Source organism: Bubalus bubalis, chromosome 10, assembly GCF_019923935.1.
Source record: "Bubalus bubalis isolate 160015118507 breed Murrah chromosome 10, NDDB_SH_1, whole genome shotgun sequence".
Classification (NCBI taxonomy): Eukaryota; Metazoa; Chordata; class Mammalia; order Artiodactyla; family Bovidae; genus Bubalus; species Bubalus bubalis.
The window spans coordinates 74,218,522-74,243,637 of record NC_059166.1 but is presented as its reverse complement, the minus strand read 5'-3'; the positions used below and the strand labels follow the sequence as shown (position 1 = coordinate 74,243,637).

The 25,116-nt window shown below is 39.5% G+C and overlaps 1 protein-coding gene across 2 annotated transcripts in view; it reads left to right on the top strand.

Annotated features, from left to right (window-relative positions):
* Positions 1 to 25,116, top strand: part of TBC1D32 (TBC1 domain family member 32) — a 211,652-nt gene that overhangs the window by 107,129 nt on the left and 79,407 nt on the right. For both annotated transcript variants that reach the window (XM_025294780.2, XM_025294778.2), the window contains 2 exons: positions 22,755 to 22,877; positions 24,642 to 24,750. In XM_025294780.2, coding sequence (XP_025150565.1) covers positions 22,755 to 22,877; positions 24,642 to 24,750 — 232 coding nt within the window. The remainder of the gene's footprint in view (positions 1 to 22,754; positions 22,878 to 24,641; positions 24,751 to 25,116) is intronic.

Here is a 25,116-nt window from a genome sequence, read left to right as displayed (position 1 = left end):
CAGGCAAGAGTACTGGAGTGGGGTGCCATTGCCTTCTCTGATCTTTAGGCTAGAAGAACATTATACTCTTCCCTAGACTATTTTATTTCAATATGAAAACTGTATTTTATAGAGAAAAGTTACATCATTATTAATATAAATAGTTTTTATCTCAAACTGTAAATTATGTTTTAGTTATTGATTGTAGAATTGCTTATTTTTAACATCTTAAATCTTAGGTAGTCATTCTTAATTATACACATTAAAATTTAATATGGTTAAAAATGTTAATATAGTTCTCCTAAAATCTATTATAATATGTCTTCATTTGAAACTCTAATGTGGCCTATTTGTTAATTTTCCTCAAAATAAAACTCAGGAATCCAAATTTAAAGAACAGCCTTTAAAATTAATCATTTTCTATTTTATTTTGTATCAATGAATAGTAAATTTTATACACAGTATAATGAATATTTTTTTGCATAACTAACTTCATTATAAAAAGTTTGACCTGGAAGATGACTTGAAGAGGGAAAAAAAAAAAATACGTATTTGTTTTTCAGTTTAGAAACAGTCTGGTTATCTTGAACATAGAAAAGTGTTAATATTCCATCAAAACAAAACATCAAACTATTTATTTCCAGTGACCCAGATGCCAGATAAACTTAAATCTTATTAACACTGGTAATAAACAATTTTAAAATTCTTTTGTAATCTTTGTTTAACATCAAAAATTAGAATATAACCACAAAACTGTCCACATTTTGGATTCTGGATATACACACATGCATATATCAAAAACATGATTTTATTCTATTAAGTTAATTTAAAGAAGGTAATCTTTAAACAGCTCAGGTCAGACAGAAGATTGCAAGAGTGAACATAGATATTTTAAGAATCAGTGAACTAAAATGGATCGGAATGGGCAAATTTAATTCAGATGACCCCTGTATCTACTACTGTGGGCAAGAATCCCTAAGAAGAAATGAAGTAGCTCTCATAGTCAACAAAAGAGTCCAGAATGCAGTAATTGGGTGCCCTCTCAAAAATGACAGAATGATCTCTGTTCGTTTCCAAGGCAAACCATTCAGTATCACAGTAATCCAAGTCTATGCCCCAGCCGCTAATGCCGAAGAAACTGAAGTTGAATGGTTCTGTGAAGACCTACAAGACCTGCTAGAACTAACACCCAAAAAAGATGTCCTTTTCATCAAAGGGGACTGGAATGCAAAAGTAGGAAGTCAAGAGATCCTTGTAGTAACAGTCAAGTTTGGCCTTGGAGTACAAAATGAAGCAGGGCAAAGGCTAACAGAGTTTTGCCAAGAGAACACACTGGTCATAGCAAACACTCACTTCAGCCGTACAAGAGATGACTACACATGACATCACCAGATGGTCAATACCGAAATAAGATCGATTATATTCTTTGCAGCCAACGATGGAGAAGCTCTATACAGTCAGCAAAAACAAGACCAGGAGCTGACTGTGCTTCAGATCATGAACTCTTTATTGCCAAATTTAGACTTAAATTGAAGAAAGTAGGGAAAACCACTAGACCATTCAATTATGACCTAAATCAAATCCCTTGTGATTATACAGTAGAAGTGACAAGGAGATTCAAAGGATTAGATCTGATAGACCGAGTGCCTGAAGAACTGTTGATAGAGGTTCTAAACATTGTACAGGAGGCAGTGCTCAAAACCACCCACAAGAAAAAGAAATGCAAAAAGGCAAAATGATTGTCTGAGGAGCCCTTGCAACTAGCTAAGAAAAGAAGAGAAGTGAAAGACAAAGGAGAAAAGGAAAGATGTATCCATATGAATGGAGAATTCCAAAGAATAGCAAGGAGAGAGATAAGAAAGCCTTCCTAAGTGATCAGTGCAAAGAAATAGAGGAAAACAATAGAATGGGAAAGACTAGCGGTCTCTTCAAGAAAATTAGAGATACCAAGGGAAGATTTCATGTAAAGATGGGCACAATAAAGGACAGAAACAGTACGGACCTAACAGAAGCAGACAGTATTTAGAAGAGGTGACAAGAGTACACAGAAGTAGGTCTTCATGACTCTAGGTAACTGTGATGGTGTGATGACTCACCTAGAGCCAGATATCCTGGAGTGTGAAGTCAAGTGGGCCTTAGGGAAGCATTGCTATGAACAAAGCTAGTCAAGGTGATGCAATTCTAGCTGAGCTATTTCAGATCCTAAAAGGTGATGCTGTGAAATGCTGTACTCAATATGCCAGCAAATTTGGAAAACTCAGCAGTGGCCACAGGACTGGAAAAGGTCAGTTTTCATTCTAATCCCAAGGAAAGGTAATACCAGAGAATGTTCAAACTCGTGTACACTCATCTCACGTGCTAGCAAGTAATGCTCAAAATTCTCTAAGCAAGGCTTCAACAGTACATGAACTGAGAACTTGCAGAATGTCAAGTTGGATTTAGAAAAGGCAGAGGAACCAGAGAGCAAATTGCCAACATCCATTGAATCATAGAAAAAACAACAGAATTCCAGAAAAACATGTGCTTCTGCTTCATTGACTATGCTAAAGCTGTGTGGATCACAACAAACTAAAAGAGATGGGAATACCAGGCCTCCTTACTTGCTTCCTGAGATGTCTTTATGAAAGTCAAGAAGCAATAGTTAGAACCGGACATGGAACAACAGACTGGTTCCAAATTGGGAAAGGAGTATGTCAAGGCTGTATATTCTCAGCCTGCTTATTTAACTTCTATGCAGAGTACATCATGCAAAATGCCAGACTGGATGAAGCACAAGCAGGCATCAAGATTCCTGGGACAAATATCAATAGCCTCAGATATGTAGATGACACCACCCTTATGGCAGAAAGCAAAGAGGAACTAAAGAGCTTCTTGATGAAAGTGAAAGAGGAGTGTGAAAGGGCTGACTTAAAAGTTAGCATTTAAAAATTGAAGATCCTGACATCTGGTCCCATCACTTCATGGCAAATAGATGGGGAAACAAGGAAAACAATGAGAGACTTTATTTTCTTGGGCTCCAAAATCACTGCAGATTGTGAATGCAGCCATGAAATTGAAAGGTGATTGCTCCTTGGAAGAAAAGCTATGACCACCCTTGACAGCATTTTAAAAAACAGAGAGATTACTTTACCAAGGATGATTCATATAGTCAAAGCTATGGTTTTTTCAGTAGTCATGCATGGATGTGAGAGTTGGACCATAAAGAAGGCTGAGTGCTGAAGAATTGATGCCTTTAACGCTGGTGTTGCAGAAGAGCCTTGATAGTCCCTTGGACAATAAAGAATTCAGTTCAGTTCAGTCGCTCAGTCATGTCCTGCTCTTTGCGACCCCATGAATTGCAGCACGCCAGGACTCCCTGTCCATCACCAACACCCGGAGTGCACTCAAACTCACGTCCATCGAGTCAGTGATGCCATCCAGCCATCTCATCCTCTGTCGTCCCCTTCTCCTCCTTCCCCCAATCCCTCCCAGCATCAGGGTCTTTTCCAATGAGTCATCTCTTCGCATGAGGTGGCCAAAGTACTGGAGTTTCAGCTTTAGCATCATTCCTTCCAAAGAAATCCCAGGGCTGATCTCCTTCAGAATGGACTGGCTGGATCTCCTTGCAGTCCAAGGGACTCTCAAGAGTCTTCTCCAATACCACAGATCAAAGGCATCAATTCTTCAGTGCTCAGCCTTCTTCACAGTCCAACTCTCACATCCATACATGACCACAGGAAAAACCATAGCCTTGACTAGACGAAACTTTGTTGGCAAAGTAATGTCTCTGCTTTTGAATATGCTATCTAGGTTGGTCATAACCTTCCTTCCAAGGAGTAAGCGTCTTTTAATTTCATGGCTGCAGTCACCATCTGCAGTGATTTTGGAGCCCAGAAAAATAAAGTCTGACACTGTTTCCACTGTTTCCCCATCTATTTCCCATGAAGTGGTGGGACCAGATGCCATGATCTTCGTTTTCTGAATGTTGAGCTTTAAGCCAACTTTTTCACTCTCCACTTTGACTTTCATCAAGAGGCTTTTTAGTTACTCTTCAGTTTCTGCCATAAGGGTGGTGTCATCTGCATATCTGAGGTGATTGATATTTCTCCCGGCAATCTTGATTCCAGCTTGTGTTTCTTCCAGTCCAATGTTTCTCATGATGTACTCTGCATATAAGTTAAATAAGCAGGGTGACAATATACAGCCTTGACGTACTCCTTTTCCTATTTGGAACCAGTCTGTTGTTCCATGTCCAGTTCTAACTGTTGCTTCCTGACGTGCATACAGATTTCTCAAGAGGCAGGCCAGGTGCTCTGGTATTCCCATCTCTTCCAGAATTTTCCACAGTTTATTGTGATCCACACAGTCAAAGGCTTTGGCATAGTCAATAAAGCAGAAATAGATGCTTTTCTGGAACTCTCTTGCTTTTTCCATGATCCAGCGGATGTTGGCAATTTGATCTCTGGCTCCTCTGCCTTTTCTAAAACCAGTTTGAACATCAGGAAGTTCACGGTTCACATATTGCTGAAGCCTGGCTTGGAGAATTTTGAGCATTACTTTACTAGCGTGTGAGATGAGTGCAATTGTGTGGTAGTTTGAGCATTCTTTGGCATTGCTTTTCTTTGGGATTGGAATGAAAACGGACCTTTTGCAGTCTTGTGGCAACTGCTGAGTTTTCCAAATTTGTTGACATATTGAGTGCAGCTCTTTCACAGCATCATCTTTCAGGATTTGAAGTAGCTCAACTGGAATTCCATCACCTCCACTAGCTTTGTTTGTAGTGATGTTTTCTAAGACCCACTTGACTTCACATTCCAGGATGTCTGGCTCTAGGTGAGTGATCACACCATCGTGATTATCTGGGTCGTGAAGATCTTTTTTGTACAGTTCTTCTGTGTATTCTTGCCATCTCTTCTTAATATCTTCTGCTTCTGTTAGGTCCATACCATTTCTGTCCTTTATCGAGCTCATCTTTGCATGAAATATTCCCTTGGTATCTCTAATTTTCTTGAAGAGATCTCTAGTCTTTCCCATTCTGTTGTTTTCCTCTATTTCTTTGCATTGACCCCTGAGGAAATCTTTCTTATCTCTTCTTGCTATTCTTTGGAACTCTGCATTCAGATGCTTATATCTTTCCTTTGCTCCTTTGCTTTTCACTTCTCTTCTTTTCACAGCTATTTGTAAGGCCTCCTCAGACAGCCATTTTGCTTTTTTTGCATTTCTTTTCCACAGGGATGGTCTTGATCCCTGTCTCCTGTACAATGTCACTAACCTCATTCCATAGTTCATCAGGCACTCTATCTATCAGATCTAGGCCCTTAAATCTATTTCTCACCTCCACTGTATAATCATAAGGGATTTGTTTAGGCCATACCTGTATGGTCTAGTGGTTTTCCCTACTTTCTTCAATTTAAGTCTGAATTTGGCAATAAGGAGTTCATGATCTGAGCCACAGTCGGCTCCTGGTCTTGTTTTTGCTGACTGTAGAGAGCTTCTCCATCTTTGGCTGCAAAGAATATAATCAGTCTGATTTTGGTGTTGACCATCTGGGGATGTCCATGTGTAGAGTCTTCTCTTGTGTTGTTGGAAGAGGGTGTTTGCTATGACCAGTGCATTTTCTTGGCAAAACTCTATTAGTCTTTGCCCTGCTTCATTCCGTATTCCAAGGCAAAATTTGCCTGTTACTCCAGGTATTTCTTGACTTCCTACTTTTGCATTCCAGTCCCCTATAATGAAAAGGACATCTTTTTTGAGTGTTAGTTCTAAAAGGTCTTGTAGGTCTTCATAGAACCGTTCAACTTCAGCTTCTTCAGTGTTACTGGTTGGGGCATAGTCTTGGATTACTATGATATTGAATGGTTTGCCTTGGAAACGAACACAGATCATTCTGTCGTTTTTTGAGATTGCATCCAAGTACTACATTTCGGACTCTTTTGTTGACCATGATGGCTATTCCATTTCTTCTAAGGGATTCCTGCCCGCAGTAGTAGATATAATGGTCATCTGAGTTAAACTCACCCATTCCAGTCCATTTTACTTTGCTGATTCCTAGAATGTAGACATTCACTCTTGCCATCTCTTGTTTGACCACTTCCAATTTGCCTTGATTCATGGACCTGACATTCCAGGTTCCTATGCAATATTGCTCTTTACAGCATCGGACCTTGCTTCTATCACCAGTCACATCCACAGCTGGATATTGTTTTTGCTTTGGCTCCATCCCTTCATTCTTTCTGGAGTTATTTCTCCACTGATCTCCAGTAGCATATTGGGCACCTACTGACCTGGGGAGTTCCTCTTTCAGTATCTTATCATTTTGCCTTTTCATACTGTTCATGGGGTTCTCAAGGCAAGAATACTGAAGTGGTTTGCCATTCCCTTCTCCAGTGCACCACATTCTGTCAGATCTCTCCACCATGACCTGCCCATCTTGGGATGCCCCACGGGCATGGCTTAGTTTCATTGAGTTAGACAAGGCTGTGGTCCTAGAGTGATTAGACTGACTAGTTTTCTGTGATTATGGTTTCAGTGTGTCTGCCCTCTGATGTCCTCTTGCAGCACCTACCGTCTTACTTGGGTTTCTCTTACCTTGGGCGTGGGGTATCTCTTTATGGCTACTCCAGCAAAGCGCAGCCGCTGCTCCTTACCTTGGACGAGGGGTATCTCCTCACCACCGCCCTTCCTGACCTTCAACTTGGGATAGCTCCTCTAGGCTCTCCTCTGCCCGCGCAGCCACTGCTCCTTGGACGTGGGGTTGGTCCTCCCGGCTGCCACCCCTGGCCCCAGGTGTTGGGGCATGGGGTAGCGCCTCCCAGCTGCCGCCCCTGGCCTCAGGCATGGGGTTGGTCCTCCCGGCCACAGCCCCTGGCCTCCAGCGTGGGGGCGTGGGATAGCTACTCCTGGCCGCTGCCACTGGCCTCAGGTGTTGGGGTGTGGGGTAGCGCCTCCCAGCTGCCGCCCCTAGCCTCAGGTGTGGGGTTGGTCCTCCCGGCCGCAGCCCCTGGACTCCAGCGTGGGGGCGTGGGGGCGTGGGGTAGCTCCTCCCGGCTGCCCCTGGCCTCGGGCAAGGGGTTGCTCCTCCCGGTCGCAGCCCCTGGCCTCAGGCGTGGGGGCGTGGGGTAGCTCCTCCCGACTGCCCCTGACCTTGGACATGGGGTAACTCCTCTCATTCCCCCCCTTCCCCCCACCCGAACCTTGGACGCGGGGTAGCTCCTCTTGGCCGCCCCCCCGACCTCGGACGCGGGGTAGCTCCTCTCAGCCGCCCCGCCCCGACCTCCAACGCGGGGTAGCTCCTCTCAGCCGTTCCTGTGCTGTTGCAGCCTGGCACTCTCAGCCGCTGCCCCTGACCTCGGATGAGGGGTAACTCCTCTTGGCCACTGCCCTTGGGGCATGGGGTCCTCCTGGCTTCTGCCCCTGACCTCAGACGTGGGGTAGCTCCTCTCAGCCGCGCTTAGTGCACCGGTCATCGCAGCCAAGCGCCAGTCGTCGTAGCCACCTGCGCTTAGTGCCCCGGTCGTCGCAGCACAAACAGTCAATCCTAAGGAAATTAATCCTGAATATTCATTGGCAAGGCTGATACTGAAGATGAAGCTCCAATACTTTGATCAGCCAATGTGAAGAACTGAATCATTTGAAAAGACCCTGATGCTGGGAAAGATTGAAGGCAGGAGGAGAAGGGGATGACAGAGGATGAGATTGTTGGATGGCATCACCAACTCAATGGACACATTTGAGTAAGCTCTGGGAGTTGGTGACAGATAGGGAAGCCTGGCGTGCTGCTGTCCATGGAGTCAGGGTCAGACATGACTGAGAAACTGAACTGAACAGAAAAAAGACAATCAAATGATGTCGAACTAATTAAAATAACCAATTTAGAATTATCTATCAAAGAGTTCTTGTTTATATAGAGTAACTAGAATATAATGAAAACAGTATTCATTATCCTCTTAAGGGAAAACCCATACCTGTTGAAGATAACCAGCACTAGTCTCTTCATGACTACAGCTCCTTTGATTGAAAGTTCTTCTTGAACAATAGGCTTATTGTTTTTAATCTGCCTTTTAAACTTATTTTAAATTATTCTCTCATATCTATATTCATCTATACCATAATTTTAAAAGGATGAATAATATTCCAGTGCATATCCCAGCTTTCTCTTTATAAATGTAGCTTATTTAACTTTTTTTAAATGCATCATTGTAAATATCTTGTTCCATATTTATTTCTTAAAACTATTCTTTAGAAATGGGCTTGCTTAGTTTAAGTTTATTGTCTATGCAAAAGCTTTTGACTGTGTGGATCAATAAACTGTGGAACATTTTGAAAGAGATGGGAATACCAGACCACCTGATCTGCCTCTTGAGAAACCTGTATGCAGGTCAGGAAGCAACAGTTAGAACTGGACATGGAACAACAGACTGGTTCCAAATAGGAAAAGGAGTATGTCAAGGCCATGTGTTTTCACTCTGCTTATTTAACTTCTATGCAGAGTACATCATGAGAAACGCTGGGCTGGAAGAAGCTGGAATCAAGATTGCTGGGAGAAATATCAGTAACCTCAGATATGCAGATGACACCACCCTTATGGCAGAAAGTGAAGAGGAACTAAAAAGCCTCTTGATGAAAGTGAAAGAGGAGAGTGAAAAAGTTGGCTTAAAGCTCAACATTCAGAAAATGAAGATCATGGCATCTGGTCCCATCACTTCATGGGAAATAGATGGGGAAACAGTGGAAACAGTGTCAGACTTTATTTTGGGGGGCTCCAAAATCACTGCAGATGGTGATTGCAGCCATGAAATTAAAAGAAGCTTACTCCTTGGAAGGAAAGTTATGACCAACCTAGATAGCATATTCAAAAGCAGAGACATTACTTTGCCAACAAAGGTCCATCTAGTCAAGGCTATGTTTTTTCCAGTATTCATGAATGGATGTTAGAGTTGGACTATAAAGAAAGCTGAGCACCAAAGAATTGATGCTTTTGAACTGTGGTGTTGGAGAAGACTCTTGAGAGTCCCTTGGACTGCAAGGAGATCCAACCAGTCCATCCTAAAGGAGATCAGTCCTGGGTGTTCACTGGAAGGACTGATGTTGAAGCTCAAACTCCAATACTTTGGCCACCTGATGCAAAGAGCTGACTCATTTGAAAAGACCCTGACGCTGGGAAAGATGGGGGCATTAGGAGAAGGGAACAACAGAGGATGAGATGGTTGGATGGCATCACTGACTCAATGGACATGAGTTTGGGTAAACTCCAGGAGTTGGTGATGGACACGGAGGCCTGGTGTGCTATGGTTCATGGGTTCACAAAGAGTTGGACACCACTAAGCGACTGAACTAAACTGAGTTCAATTTTAGGCATATTTCCTACCTTATGTATTTCTTTATGTCCTCTTCCTATGACTCATTTTACTTGACCTCTCTGTACCATATTATATTCTACCAAGTTTTGACACTTTCCTTTCATTTGGTTAATTCATTGAGAAAATAGTTACTGAATTCCTACTAAGTGCTGCACTGCTATATATGGTCTGTTTGGGCGAATTGTATGATGTTTGTCTCTATTTCTGGAGTTCTTTTTATGAGTCATTTTGGTGACTTTTCGTCTTTTACTACCTACCTTTCTAACTGAATTCTAGAGTATGTCTTTAGTCCTTTACCCATTTTTTAAAATTATTATTATTATTTTTATTTTCTACAGTGGTTTCAATTTTCACTTCTTTACTAGCTAACCTTGTATCTTTCTATCTATCCTCTGTGCTATCTCTTGACCATACGTCCAGATTTTATTGACCATTTGGATATGCACACACAAGTTTGGGCTTCCCTGGTGACTCAGCTGGTAAAGAATCTGCCTGCATTGCAGTAGACCCTAGTTCAATTCTTGGGTCAGGAAGTTTCCCTGAGAAGGGATAGGCTACTCATTTCATTTTTCTTGGGCTTCCCTGGTGACTCAGATGGTAAAGAATCCGCCTGCAATGTGACCCCTGGGTTGGGAAGATCCCCTGCTGGAGAACATGGCAACCCACTCCAGTATTCTTGCCTGAAGAGTCCCCATAGACAAAGGAGCCTGGTGGTTTATAGTGCATAAGGTCTCAAAGAGTCAGACACGACTGAGCAACTAAGCACAGCACAGCACACCACACAAGTTCAGCAAACTTGTTATATTCAAAAGCTATACTCTGTGTGCACCTAGGGAAATCCGAACAACTGCCAGCTTCAGGAAATCCCAGAGCACTTTCTGAAACTATGATGTGAATTTGGTATGTAGCTCAAATGAGGAGACTTTCCACAGCCCCTGCTCACTCTTTTTGCTGCTCACTAGTTTTATGGGCAAACTGACCTTGCCCCCTTTTTTATTCGTCATAAACGGTTATAGTTGTATCAGAATCTTTAAGCTCCAGATTTGTAGGTGTGGTTAGTGTGCTTGTAATTCATGTCTCATTGGGTTTGATCAAATGGCAGGGAACTGGGTATTGCATTTTTACTAGCTAATTTGTGTGTACTAATCAGAAGGAAATCTTCTGTATTGGATTTTTGTATTGTTTGGTTAAGTAAAATATATACCATGCATTTGATTAAAGTTGATAAAAGTATAACATGTAATTTATGTTGATGCATTTTTGAAAATAGTTAAAATGTTATTAGAAATGTGTTGTTTCAGTGTATTCAAGAAAGAAATACTAGGGAAAAAATGTCAGGGTGAAGAGAAGAGGCGTGTGACTGCTAGCATGAGGAAAGCATTGAACATTTTTGGACTTCATTCAAGTAGAGATGATAGCTAAGAGTATACTGCCCAGAACCATTCTGGTAGCCTGGACAAGTGCCCATTTGCTCACATTAATGATATGATGGTGATGATTAAAAAGTGAGGTACAAAGAATGTGATAATTAAGAACAGGGAGTTATTCTGGTGTTGAGATTTGATTTGGGTTAATAAACTATGGGGGAATAAACTATGTTCAAAATACATCCCAAACCTAGTGAAAAGGTTAGGCCCAAATTTGAGGCCATTTTATTCCTTGCTGCTGCTGCTAAGTCACTTCAGTCATGTCCGACTCTGTGCGACCCCAGAGATGGCAGCCCACCAGGCTCACCTGTCCCTGGGATTCTCCAGGCAAGAACACTGGAGTGGGTTGCCATTTCCTTCTCCAATGCATGAAAGGGAAAAGTGAAAGTGAAGTCACTCGGTCGTGTCCGACTCTTCATGATCCCATGGACTGCAGCCCACAAGGCTCCTCTGTTCATGGAATTTTCCAGGCAAGAGTACTGGAGTGGGCTGCCATTGCCTTCTCCGATTTTATTCCTTGAAACAGTTCAAATAAACATTCGTATTAAGTAAACACTGATTTTTACTTCCAGAAATGAATTGAAACTCAGAATGTTTGGTTGGATTTTAAAAATAAATTTCTCTATCAGATCAGATCAGTCGCTCAGTCGTGTCTGACTCTTTGCGACCCCATGAATCACAGCATGCCAGGCCTATAGACACACATTCTTTTAAACTTACAAATATTATAATGGGTATTAACTTGGCATTATCCAGGCTCAATTGCCACATTTTCTGATTTGAAATTCTAAAATTCTAAGAATTCATTTGCTATCTGCATTTAATCTTAACCTCAAGTGATGAGATTCTTTGTAGTCTTTATTTAGCCTGCCTAATTTGAATATCAATATATTTTGCCAAAAAAATATTAATATGCTTGATATGAGGTATTGCTCCAGACTCCGTGTATACTGTTTTGTTGCTAAATGCATAAAAATTTAAATTCTTGGTCCTGAGGTTTACGGATAAGGAATTATAGACCTTTACATCATAACTTTGCAATTTTTAAGTCACTGAAATTTTTAAGGGGAGGGAGACTTTCGGGAAATAAAAATTATATAATGTGTAGTATGTGAAAATCCAACTTTCCAGTGGTGTAAGATACCCATTTCCACACTAGGTTGGGAGGCTGTCTTTGCATCTGAGGCAAAACAGTGTATCTTCCTTGTTCAGAGCAGGGCTTATGGCTCAGCTGCATTACTCTCATTGTCCCAACTCATTTAGGGCAGATGGGCTCTCCTTGAGTCAGCCCTCACAGGGAACCTCACAGAGGCTCACAGCATGACTAGAGTGAGCTGGTTCACCACACAGCTTGATTACATTGTTAGTGAAAACAATCTGGCCTAGTTATCTTTGGTTATAACTAGATTATGCTAGTTATGCTTATTGATACAGAGTCAAGGATATATTGATATCTCCTGACAATATGATTTGACAACCTTGAATCTGCTGGATTAAAGCTCAAGTGACAGAATGTCCACCTCAAGTTTTAGACCTTATTCTAGCCTTTAGGTCACCTAAAGTTGAGTTAGGGATTACTTGATATAAATCAGAGAAGCATACCCAAATATTGTCGGGGTTGTTGCTAAAATTCACAGAGTCATGCATTATGTCACTTCTTTGGTGGTAAATAGCGTAAGATTTAATAATACATCATGTATCTTGCATGTGATATCTTGACATTTTAGGCCACTAGAACTCAGAAACTTCACTGAGATGGCCATGAGTTTTTTGGATATCTCTCTCTGGCACACCTACTCTAAAACATGTAGAAGACAAGCTATGTCCTTTTCACAATGTATCATCAGTAGAGTAGTTTTTCATGATAATTTGAGGGATGATAGGACTAAATTTTGATAAAAGAAAGGATGTGTTACTGTCCATGTTGAATGAAAGCAAGCTGCTCTTGCTTTTCACATTAGCCAAATTAGCAGTCTCTTACCACTGAGAGGGCTTCCCTTGTGGCTCAGCTGGTCAAGAATCTGCCTGTGATGTGGGAGACCTGGGTTGGGAAGATCCCCTGGAAAAGGGAAAGGCTACCACTCCAGTATTCTAGCCTGGAGAATTCCATGGGCTGTATAGTCCATGGGATCACAAAGAGTTGGACACAACCAAGTGACTTTTACTTACCAGTGAAAGATTTTGTTAATTCACTCATGTAAAGAGGCTTCATCTTGATTATGTCTTTTGTTACATATAATGAACAGATACCCGAAGGCAGGAAACATGCACACTGAGCAATGCTGTATAAAATGTCTGATAGAGATAGGGGCTTAGTCTTCAGTGCCTGAGGTAAGATGAGAAAGATGTTATTAGATATCATCAATAAACCTGACTCAAATAAGGCAATAGATTTGATTATCCCCACAGCTGTACAAATGCTTTCATGGAATTCCTGAAGGGTTGAATCCTTCCCCACTTTAAATAATTGTGTTACGCCTCCAAAAGCTTCGCTATAGGCAAACAAACTCTTATGTCTCACTGCCTTCAACCAGCAACACCATATCCCTGGGATAGTAGACTGTTTGGGTTCCTGGGAACCGTAAGACTATAATAATGTGGGTAATATTTGCACATTGTTTAGAATTGTAGGAAATAGAGAATGAGGGAGCAGCTAAGGTCTGTGATTACTGTCTGTCTTTGGTGTACAGAAACTTCTCTTATTTTGATAAAAGTAACCTATAATGCCTAAATAACAACCTCTAAGGGAGTTTGTGTCTGGAGTAGGTAGAATCAATCTACTTCTAACTGTGTTCTGAGAGAGACACATACATATACACGGACACTTCTGAAATTTCTTCTGTGAAACTGTTGATATCTTTACATTAACTTTGTTATTGCTACTTTATCTGTTTATAAAAAACTGAAAATATGCCATTAAAACATTTATCTAGTTTACTCTTGAATTTGGATTCATCTTGGATAATTGTTGATTATCTTTGAACTACTTCTTGATATAACCAACTTTATATATGAAATAAGCAGAAGTTTTTTTCTTAACTTTGGGAAATATGGGTTGGAGTCAACAAAAATTGAGCTTAATGATTTGTTATTTGCAAGCCTAATAATATGTAAGTTTTGAGACATGTTTTTCTGATCACTTTTTAAAAATTAATGGATATGAAATTTGCCCACTCCAATTCACTTCGTAAACCTAGCTTTAATGTTATGGTTAGGCTAAAAAGATGGTCTTACTCAAGTGACTCTTTCTTCCATATTTACTGTAGCTGCTAGCTTATACAGATATGCTGATGTAATTAATGAACCCATTAAGATCTGTTTATTAGATGATTACATGATTGAGTAGTAAATGGCACTTGTTGTCAAGGCTTTATACATGATTATTAAAGTATGCATTCTTTCATTGATATTTTTAATTTGCTCATATTGCATATATATTTATACTTCATATGAATAAAATGCTATACTTTTTCACATTACCCACCCTAGCATAAAATAAGTTTTTAAATGAAATATTACAAATACAAATACTACATAAAACATGAGCTTAACAAGGTGTTGTAAATTAAATGTCTACATAAAATCCCAGTCAAGTAAACAGAAAACTTACTAGTACTATGCATTTGTTGATCATGACTGCCTCCCTTCTTGCTAATGGGTAAACACTATTCTGACTTATGCTATTTACTACTTTGATTTATTTTTATTTTTTACTACTTATTTTTGTATTTCCAAAAAACACATTTTAATTTTTTTGCTTTTTGTTCTTTATTTTAGTTTTAGCATAGACTATATCCTGTCACATCTGACCTCTTAAATGTAGCATTATGTTTCTAGGGTCAGTGCTCATTGCCATATAATATGCCATTAGCAGGTGTAGACTGTGTTTTGTTTATATATTATTCTACTACCAGACTTTGGGGTATTTACAGTTCTTCAGTTTTAGCTGTCATAAACAACTTGCTCCACGTGGAACATAGAGCAACACATCTCTGTGTACATACATATACATAATTCTTTTGTGTTACAGAAAAGATATCTAAATATTCAAAGAGGTTTCTGAACTTCTGTTCTATTCAGTTAGATTTTTGTTCATCTTTGTGCAAATATTGCATTGTTTTAATTACTATAGCTTTATAATATGTTACAGTAATTATAGGGTGATTCCTTCTACTTTGTTGTTTTTCAAGCATCTTGGCTACTTTTAGTACTTTTCTTTCCATGTAAAGTTTAATATCACCTTGTCACACAAATCAACCCATTGGGATTTTAATTATCATTGGATTGAATCTTTAGATCAATAATGAGTGGACTGGCATCTTTATAATGAGTTTCCAATCTGTAAACATGGCATATATCTCTATTTAAGTATTCTTTAATTACTCTCATTAGAACATTGGTTTTTTTCCCATAGGTCTTATATGTATTTTGTTAATATCTGTAGCCTTATGTTCCTTAGTATATACTACAGTGCATGGCAGTATCTCCCAGTCCTTTAAGAGCATGGACTCTGGAACAACATTGCCAGAATGATTTTAGACAAGATTCGTAACTCTTGATGCTTCCATTTCCTCATATGTGAAATGGAGACAGTAACTATACCTTCCTCGGAATTACTGTGAGACTAAATATGTCACATAAATCTAGAACTGGTAGTGAAAGTCGCTCAGTCATATCTGATTCTTTGAAACCCCATGGACTATACTGTCCATGGAATTCTCCAGGCCAGAATACTGGAGTGGGTAACCTTTCCCTTCTCCAGGGGATCTTCCCAACCCAGGGATCAAACCCACATCTCCCTCATTGCAGGCAGAATTCTTTACCAGCTGAGTGACCAGGGAAGCCCAAGCATCTGATAAATGTCTGAGATTGTATAGATGTACAAATTATCAATTCGTTTAATTATTCTGTTTTAAATGCTTTTAGTTTGTTAGTGGAGGCATTTTGTTGAACTCTAACCAGAAGCTTTGTATCTTAAAATAACACACATTTATCTCAGTTTCTGTCAAGGTACACCCTTTTGCATAGTCTCACAAGGCTGCAATCAAGGTGTCAGATGGGGCTGTGATATCATTTGAAGCTCAAGTAGGAAACGGTCTGTTTATAACCTCATGGATTGTTGACAGAATGTAAAATCCTCATGATTTTAGCACAGAGGGTCTTGTTTTCTTGCTGCTTAGAGCCCAGAAGCCCTTGCAGCTTGCCAGTGTAAGTGTGCCATCAGTTCTTCCTTGTCACTTGGTTTTCCCCAACATAGCTGCTTGCTTCTTCAAAGCCAACAGAAGAAAGAGACACTCCACCAAGAATGGCATAGTCTTATGTAATCACATTCAGGTAATTCCATCTGTCCAATCCCCTTTAACTACTCTGACTAGAAGCAAGACACAGATCCTGCGTACATTCTAGAGAAGAGAATCACACAAAGACATAAGTACCAGGAGGGTGGGATCATGAGGACCACCCTAAGCGTCTACCTGCCACAGAGCCATTTTTTTCTAATAAATAGATCCCCTACTGACAATACCCTGTTTTAAGCTACTGCCTTATCTAAATTATCACTATATCTTTTTCTACACTGGTACTTCTGCTTCTGTCCCTGCCTAATTTTGGCCTGTTCTGTACGCAGCAGTCAGAGTGATCCCAGTAAAATGCAAATCAAGTAATCTCAATTCTATACTTACCAAGTTCCTCATATTATCAGGATGAGTGGCTTAAAGCTCAACATTCAGAAAATGAAGCTCAGGGCATCCGGTCCCATCACTTCATGGGAGATAGATGGGGAAACAGTGGAAATAGTGTCAGACTTTATTTTTTGGGGCTCCAAAATCACTGCAGATGGTGATTGCAGCCATGAAATTAAAAGACGCTTACTCCTTGGAAGGAAGGTTATGACCAACCTAGATAGCATATTCAAAAGCAGAGACATTACTTTGCCAGCAAAGGTTCGTCTAGTCAAGGCTATGGTTTTTCCTGTGGTCATGTATGGATGTGAGAGTTGGACTGTGAAGCAGGCAGAGCGCCAAAGAATTGATGCTTTTGAACTGTGGTGTTGGAGAAGACTCTTCAGAGTCCCTTGGACTGCAAGGAGATCCAACCAGTCCATTCTGAAGGAGATCAGCCCTGGGATTTCTTTGGAAGGAATGATGCTAAAGCTGAAACTCCAGTACTTTGGCCACGTCATGCGAAGAGTTGACTCATTGGAAAAGACTCTGATGCTGGGAGGGATTGGAGGCAGGAGGAGAAGGGGATGACAGAGGATGAGATGGCTGGATGGCATCACTGACTCAATGGACATGAGTCTGGGTGAACTCCGGGAGTTGGTGATAGACAGGGAGGCCTGGCGTGCTGCGATTCATGGGGTCTCAAAGAGTCGGACACGACTGAGCAACTGAACTGAACTGACTGACTGATAGTAAGGTGCAGACTTCCTACAGTGACCTTAGAATCCTGTATGATCTTGACCCCTAATTTTACTCTAACCTCATCTCCAAATATTTCTCCTTTGCTTATTCCACTTCAGCTACATTGGCTTCCTTGTGCTCAGTTGCTTAGTCATTTCCGACTATAGCCAGCCAGGCTCCTCTGCCCAAGAAATTTTCCAGGAAAGAACCCCTGGAGTGGGGAGCCACTTCCTATTCCAGGGTATCTTCCCAACCCAGGGGTTGAACTTGTGTCTCTTGCATCTCCTGCTTTGGCGGTAGATTCTTTACCTCTAGCGCCACATTGACTCCTTTCCTGTTCTTCAAACAGGCACATGTGCTCTCAGCTTTAGTCACTAGCTCAAGCTGTTTGCTGTCTTAGAGCATTTTTTCCTCAGATAGTCCCATGGGTTGTTTCGTTATTTCTTTTAGGTCTTTACCCAGTGTCACCTTCTTGATGAAGTCTTTCCTTACTACCTTATTTTAAATTGGGTACAGTGATCCATCTCCACTGCTCTCTTGTTACAACTCCTTACTCATTTCCCTGCTTTAGTTGTATCCGTGCTGTGTTTTAAGTTTGTATTTTGTTTCTTTCTCCCCTCTTCGAGTACTTTGGCATTCCATAAGGACTGGGATTTTTGTTGATTTGTGTTCAGTGCGGTATCTTCAGCACTTAAAGCAGTAGTAGGCACTTAGTAGGCATTCAGCCGGTATTTCTTAAAATTAAGTAAATTGAATTTTATGTCATGGGGGTGAGTAGTTTCCAAATCAATGGTTTTATCATCTTCTGATAATGAACAGCATTATTTCTTTTCAGGTAACATTCTTTTTCTCATCTTTTTTGCATTGGCTTAAACTTCTAAAACAATGCTAAATAATGGACAGTTTTGCTTTTTTTATTACCTCAGTGGGAATGCTTTTCCCCTTTATACTTTTGTATACTTTCAATACTCTTGCATTGAAATGAATTTGTCTCCTTAAAGAAATAACCTTTTTTTAAATTTACTCAACATTTTTTGGAAAATATGGAGTATACTGTGAAATGTTGAATCTTAAATCAAGGTGCTTTTAGGCATCTGGTCAGATGATTATATGATTATTTTCTATTACATATGGATGCCATGAATTACCTCAGGAGATGTTTTAACATTAAGCTAGCCTTTTCTTCCTGGAATGAACTGTATTTGATCACAGTATGCTGTTCTTTTAATTTACTGCTGGATCAAATTTGTGAAACTCTCCATTATTCCTAGTATTTGATTTTAAAAGTAAGATTTTAAAAATCTTCCCTCATTTGTTAAAGTTTCTATTTGCTGTTGCTGCTGCTGCTGCAGCTAAGTCGCTTCAGTCGTGTCTGACTCTGTGCAACCCCATAGACGGCAGCCCACCAGGCTCCCCCGTCCCTGGGATTCTCCAGGCAAGAACACTGGAGTGGGTTGCCATTTCCTTCTCTGAAAGTTTCTATTTACTCATTCTCTAATGAGAATTCAGTCCAGGCATGCATGTGCTTTCACAGATACTCTAACTCACCTTGGATCATCTCATTGTTCATCTAGATTCTATGGACTCCTCCTTTCAATTCATAAACTAGGGGATGCTGAGGTTATTTTCACTACCCGTTCACTGATTTAATAGCCTGAAGAAAGTAGAAAGGTTACTAGATGCACCCTAAATCTTTATAGCTTAAAGCCTTATTACTTAGTTTCCCACAACTTGATTCTTATTTTTCTAACAAAACATCTAGAGTTATCCTTAGTGTTTTTCTTATTTTTGCTCCAAATATTCAGTCTATCAGGAAATTCTATCTGCTCCTGACATATTTAAAATTCCTCTATATATTTGCATCTATTTGTATTTTCTTTTGTTTATTCATGTCATTGCTGCTGCTACTGCTGCTGAGTCGCCTCAGTTGTGTCCGACTGTGCAGCCCCATAGACGGCAGCGCACCAGGCTCCCCCGTCCCTGGGATTCTCCAGGCAAGAACACTGGAGTGGGTTGCCATTTCCTTCTCCAGTGCATGAAAGTGAAAAGTGAAAGTGAAGTCACTCAGTCATGTCCGACTCTTAGTCACCCCATGGACTGCAGCCTACCAGGCTCCTCTGTCCATGGGATTTTCCAGGCAAGAGTACTGGAGTGGGGTGCCATTGCCTTCTCCCATTCATGTCATTACTACAGGTTAAAAATTACCACAGTTTTGTAATGTGTGTTAATATCTGATTTTAGACTTCCTCCCAGTGTGGTTTCATTGTCCTGCTGGTGTTGAATGTTGCTATGGATATGTCTGAGAGCAGCTTGATTCCCTGCCCCCAGCGCCACCTCTCTAAGTGACTCTTCCTGGATTCCCCAATGGTCTTTCTTTCTCTAAGTGTAGTAGCTTTACTGGGCTCTGTCTTAGTGTTGACTCTTCTGATTTCAGTTTACTTATGGACATGCTGTCACTTTATATACTTAGATTCGTGGTGATTTTTTCTTGGAAAGAATTTTACTAGTATCTCTAAAGGTGTGTCCTGTTAGGTTATTTCTGTTTTCTCTTCAAACAATAATTTGAACTCTTTGTTTTCATTATATTTTTTGTACTTTTCTGTTCCCTATAACATTTATTCTGCCTTTAGCAGCATCTGTCTTTTTTTGCTATTTGTAGTTGTGCTTTAATTCCTACGACACTTTCATTTCTTCTGCTTCTTTCCTTCACTCTGCCAGTTCATGTTTTATTTTTTCTGGTTGTTTTGCTGCTTCTTCCCTGTGCTTATACAGCTCTACTTTGTGTAAAGAACTTGTTGGACACTATTGCTTTACATTAAATGTTTTAAATAAAGAGATAATTGACGTATAATATTCTGTAAGTTATACAGCCTGTTGCTCTAATACATTTTATTTAGCTTAAAAATTACAGACAATTATTTGGTCGTAGTTTTCAAGTTATAATGACAGTATATGTATGTGTGTGTTTATGTTTGCCATCTGCTCATCCTCTTATTTCATCCTTTTTCTTGGAGCACCTTTGGATGCATCCTGTGATACTTCTTTTTGGAGGGATGTGAGTTTTTTCATCAGCTATTATTGGTATGGTCATATTCCCAATTAGTTGAACTCTTTCTGTGGGCCTAAGTTTTGGGATTTGTGTATGTTTTTGTGTTGTCCCTGCCAATCTCAATATGGAGGGTAGTCAGTTTTAACTATTAATAATTGTCTCTATAACCTATAACCAGTAACTAGTAATTGATTTGTCTGTGACTCCACCTTCTACCTGTTTGTTTTATTATAGGAACCATAATAGGACCAGGGTTTTTCCTGCTTCTGTCTCATGTATTCTGTTTCCATTAGGAACCATAATAGGACCAGGGATTTTCCTGCCTCTGTATCATGTATTCTGTTTCCATTGTTGCAAACAGAGGATTAGGTTTTTCATCTGAGTATACTCATTTTTTTTAATTTTTTTATGAATTTGGGGGGGAAATTAATCTTTTTATATTTCATTGGCAGCCATGATATCCTTTCTTAGTTTCTTTCCTCCCATAGTCATCTTTGCCCAAGTTTGACTGCTCTTTACTGTCCTTCAGCTCATTTTGTAGCTAAATATTTTTATAATCTTTTCTTTCCTTCTCAATTCTTGGGGTTATTTTTAGACTTAGAGAAGGGAAATACCAATTTATCTACCATCTTTAAACCAGAAGTCTAAGTAGTTTTTTTTGTTTATCTAGCACAAATATTTTTACTTTTATAAACTAAATGTGAAACATTATGTAAATTGATGATAGTAGATTTTCTCTTAGTTTTATATGCATTTGGTCATTTTCAATAGGTTCTGGGGAGTGATATTGAATTGCTCTTAAATGCATCCATCAGATATTTTTCTGAAGATGCTATCAGATAGGTAAAGCATGTGATTGCACCAAAATTGAAAAACTATAAAAGATGTACTGTGAGAAATATATTCCCTTAGTCTGTCAGATTACACCCCCACCCCATCTAACAGTTGTTGCCAGTTTCATTCTGTTCTTGGAGAGAAATTCTATGTAAAAACAAATATGTATTCACATGTATATTTAAATGTTTCTCAGTTTTTGTTCAAATGCTATCACTGTACACATTTTGTTCCTCTGCTTTTAACATACCTTGGAGATAATTCCTGTATTACTCAAAAATACACTTTTACAGTTTTTGGTTGAATCATGTCAAGACAGAATCTTCACATTTGTTTTATTTTTCTTTTTAATTTATAACTTCCTTTACCCCCTCTTTTTTAAGTGAACCTTCTTTTTCTTTTCTTTTTTTCCTAAATAAATACATAATGTGCAGAAGTCTCCAAATTCTAGCTTTGGGGTTGACTCTTTCTCCCTTGGGTGTCTTTTTACATATTTCTATTAGCCTTATATTTCCTATACACTGATAATGAGATATCTTGGATTGGTTAGTTTCAGGTTCAGTTTTCTTGGCAAGAATATTTCATAGATGGTGCACTGTACATCCGGAGAAGGCAATGGCACTCACTCAAGTACTCCTGCCTGGAAAATCCCATGGACAGAGGAGCCTGGTAGGCTGCAGTCCATGGGGTCGCTGAGGGTCGGACACGACTGAGCGACTTCACTTTCACTTTTTACTCTCATGCATTGGAGAAGGAAATGGCAACCCACTCCAGTGTTCTTGCCTGGAGAATCCCAGGGACGGGGGAGCCTGGTGGGCTGCCGTCTATGGGGTCACACAGAGTCGGACATGACTGAAGTGACTTAGCAGCAGCAGCAGCACTGTACATCCTCTTGCATCACAGTAGGAGCCACGTGATTTCTATGTTTAGTGATGTTAAGATAGATCAGTGTGTTTAGGTGTTTTCAGCTCTATTTGACCGTTATAAAGTTAGCCATTAACATTTCACCTGGTGAACATCTCCTGGATTGATAGCGAAAAAATTCTGTCATTCTTTCTATATTTAATTTGGTGTAAAGTGATGGCAATCTGTAGTTTTTATAGATTTGCTAATGCTGTTCCCTATTTTTTTAAGAGCACTGTCTTTTTTAATAGTTTTATTTATTTATTTATTTATGGCTGTGCTGGGTCTTCCTTGCTGCTTGGGCTTTTCTCTAGTTGCAGCAAATGAGGGCTGCTCTCTAGTTGCTGTGCATGGGCTTCTCCTTGTGGTGGCTTCTCTTGTTGTGGAACATGGGCTCTAGAGTGAGTGGGCTTCAGTAGTTGTAGCCCACAGGCTCAGTAGTTGTGGTGTATGGGCTTAGTTGCTCCACGGCATGTGAAATCTCCCCAGGTGAGGGATTGAGTCATGTCTTTTGCATTGGCAGGGTGGATTCTTTACTGCTGAGCCACCAGGAAAGACCCCTTAATTTTTAAATTATTAGTTGAGAAGGTTCCTAGATTTAAATCAATTTTTAACATAGATTAGAAATTACCCATGGTCTTTAAATAGTATTTCAATAAGAAAATCTTTTGAAGTCAGTTATTTAAAATATATGTGAAATAACTGCCTAATTTTACTTACAAAACTTGTGGTTCCATGTATAGGTGTTTGAGACACCAAGAGACTCTCTAAACTTTTAGGATGTATTTTAGAATATCTATTTTTATTGTTCCTTTTTATATAGGTTGTTAAGTGTGGTATGCTGTGATCTAGACACTCTTCTTCTATTGGAGGCTCAGTATCAAGTATCTGAATTGTTACTAAATGCTCAAGAAGAAAATACCTTAGAAACCTCTGAAAGTCACAGGTAAAAAAAAAAAAAAATACTAAGACAGAATAATAGTTTTCTTTACAAATATTCTGTTAAGACAGTAATTTCGGTACAGTTTATTTCATATTTTCCATTATTTGAATTCAGTAGATTTAAATAAGAGTAAAAAGCAATTAAAGCATAAATATCAGTTAAAAAGATTGTGAATGATGTTTTTGGAAATGGCTTGCAGAGTACTACTTTCTAAGTTTCTGTTTAGTTTTTTATGTTTTAGTAAAGTACTGACTTTATTAAGTTGTGTCACCTTTAAATTCAGACTACATGAGAAAGATGACCCATTAAACAAAATGTCTGATTTTTGTGTCTCTTGTAGAGGCAATTTTTACTTCATTTTCTTAATTATGTTAGTTCACAGTCATAAATTCTGATTATTATGAAACGATGTTATGGTAATATCTTGAAAACTTTTTTCCACTAAAATGTCATACTTGACATTACCTTGAATTGGTTGACATATGCTGGATACACATTCAATAGCTGGCATTATTTTTGTGTCCGTAATCTTTAAAAAAAGTGTTCCTCCACCCTAGCTAGGCCTTGGAAAAATAGTATAGATCAGGCTATATTGCTGAATGCTCTAGTTTTGATATAGAGGATAGTATTAACAGCTGCAGGAAGTGTGGAGGATGCAAAGTTTAGAATTTGAAATAGGCTACTTGGCCTAGAACTTACAGCAGAAAGCAAAAAGAAACTAAAGAGCTTCTTGATGATGGTGAAAGAGGAGAATGAAAAAGCTGGTGTGGAACTCAGCATTCAAAAAACTAAGATCATGGCATCCTGTCCCATCACTTCATCGCAAAAAGAAGTGGGAAAAGAGAAAACAGTGATGGGTTTTATTTTCTTGGACTCCAAAATCACTGTGAATAATGACTGCAGCCATGAAATTCAAAGACGCTTGCTCCTTGGAAGGAAAGCTGTGACAGTCCTCGGTGGTGTATTAGAAAGCGAAGACATCACTTTGCCAGCAAAGGTCTCTACAGTCAAAGCTATAGTTTTTTTCTGCAGTCATGTACAGATGTGAGAGTTGGACCATAAAGAAGTTTGAATGCCAAAGAATTGATGCTTTTGAACTGTGGTGCTAGAGAAGACTCTTGAGAGTCCCTCGGACTGCAGGGAGATCAAACCAGTCAATCCTAAAGGAAATCAACCTGAAAATTCATTGAAAAGACGGATGCTGAAGTTGAAGCTCCAATACTTTGGCCACCTGATGCGAAGAGCTGATTCACTGGAAAGGACCCTGATGCTGGGAAAGATTGAAGGCAAAACGAGAAGGGAACAGCAGAGAATGAGATGGTTAGATATCATCACTGACTTGATGGACATGAATTTAAGTAAACTCTGGAACTTAGTGGAGGACAGAGGAGCCTGGGATGCTACTGTCCATGGGGACACAAAAAGTCAAACACGACTTAGCAACTGAGTAACAACAACTAGAACTGAACGGAACGTTGACAAAAATGTGGTAAAGTTGTTGTGGAAGTACTGCCTGTCTTCATGTCATTTCTTTTTGACATATAGCATTTGTTAAGAAAATATTCTTCATATCATTCATTTCATTATATCAATTATATCTCCAATTCTTTGCTCCTTAGGTCAGAAAGCTGTAGGATAAAGGTGAATTTATCTCTCCCCTTTCTATAGAAACTGTATTGCTTTTTTCCTTATGCATTGCACTGACATGATCTTAAAATTAAATCATATTTAATTAAGGCAGTAACAATTGGTATGTTTATTTTTCAGGGAGTTTATAATTGATAGCTTATCAGTAGAGAGAAATCATGTTCTTGTTAGAATAAATCTTATTGGTGGGCCAATGGAACGAATTTTGCCTCCAAGGTTACTGGAGAAGGTAAGTGGAGTAAATGGAGGGGAGAATGTTTTTCGAATGCGTTTTGAAGCAAGGTAGCCAGCTCAAATGACAGTTAGGATACAAGTAAACAGTTCCTAATGAAAATAGTATTTTTCATGACAAGATGTCACAAGTGGTAGTTTGTGTTGCAGAGTAGGATATTATTTTATTAAAAACTTGTCATTTTCCTTGTGTGTCTTTGAATTTTTTTCACTTTTAAAAACTGTCTCCTTCATGATACTTAATTTTTATTAAAGTGAAGTGAAGTGAATTGAAGTCTCTCAGTCGTGTCCGACTCTGCGACCCCATGGACTGTAGCCTACCAGGCTCCTCTGTCCATGGGATTTTCCAGGCAATATACTAGAG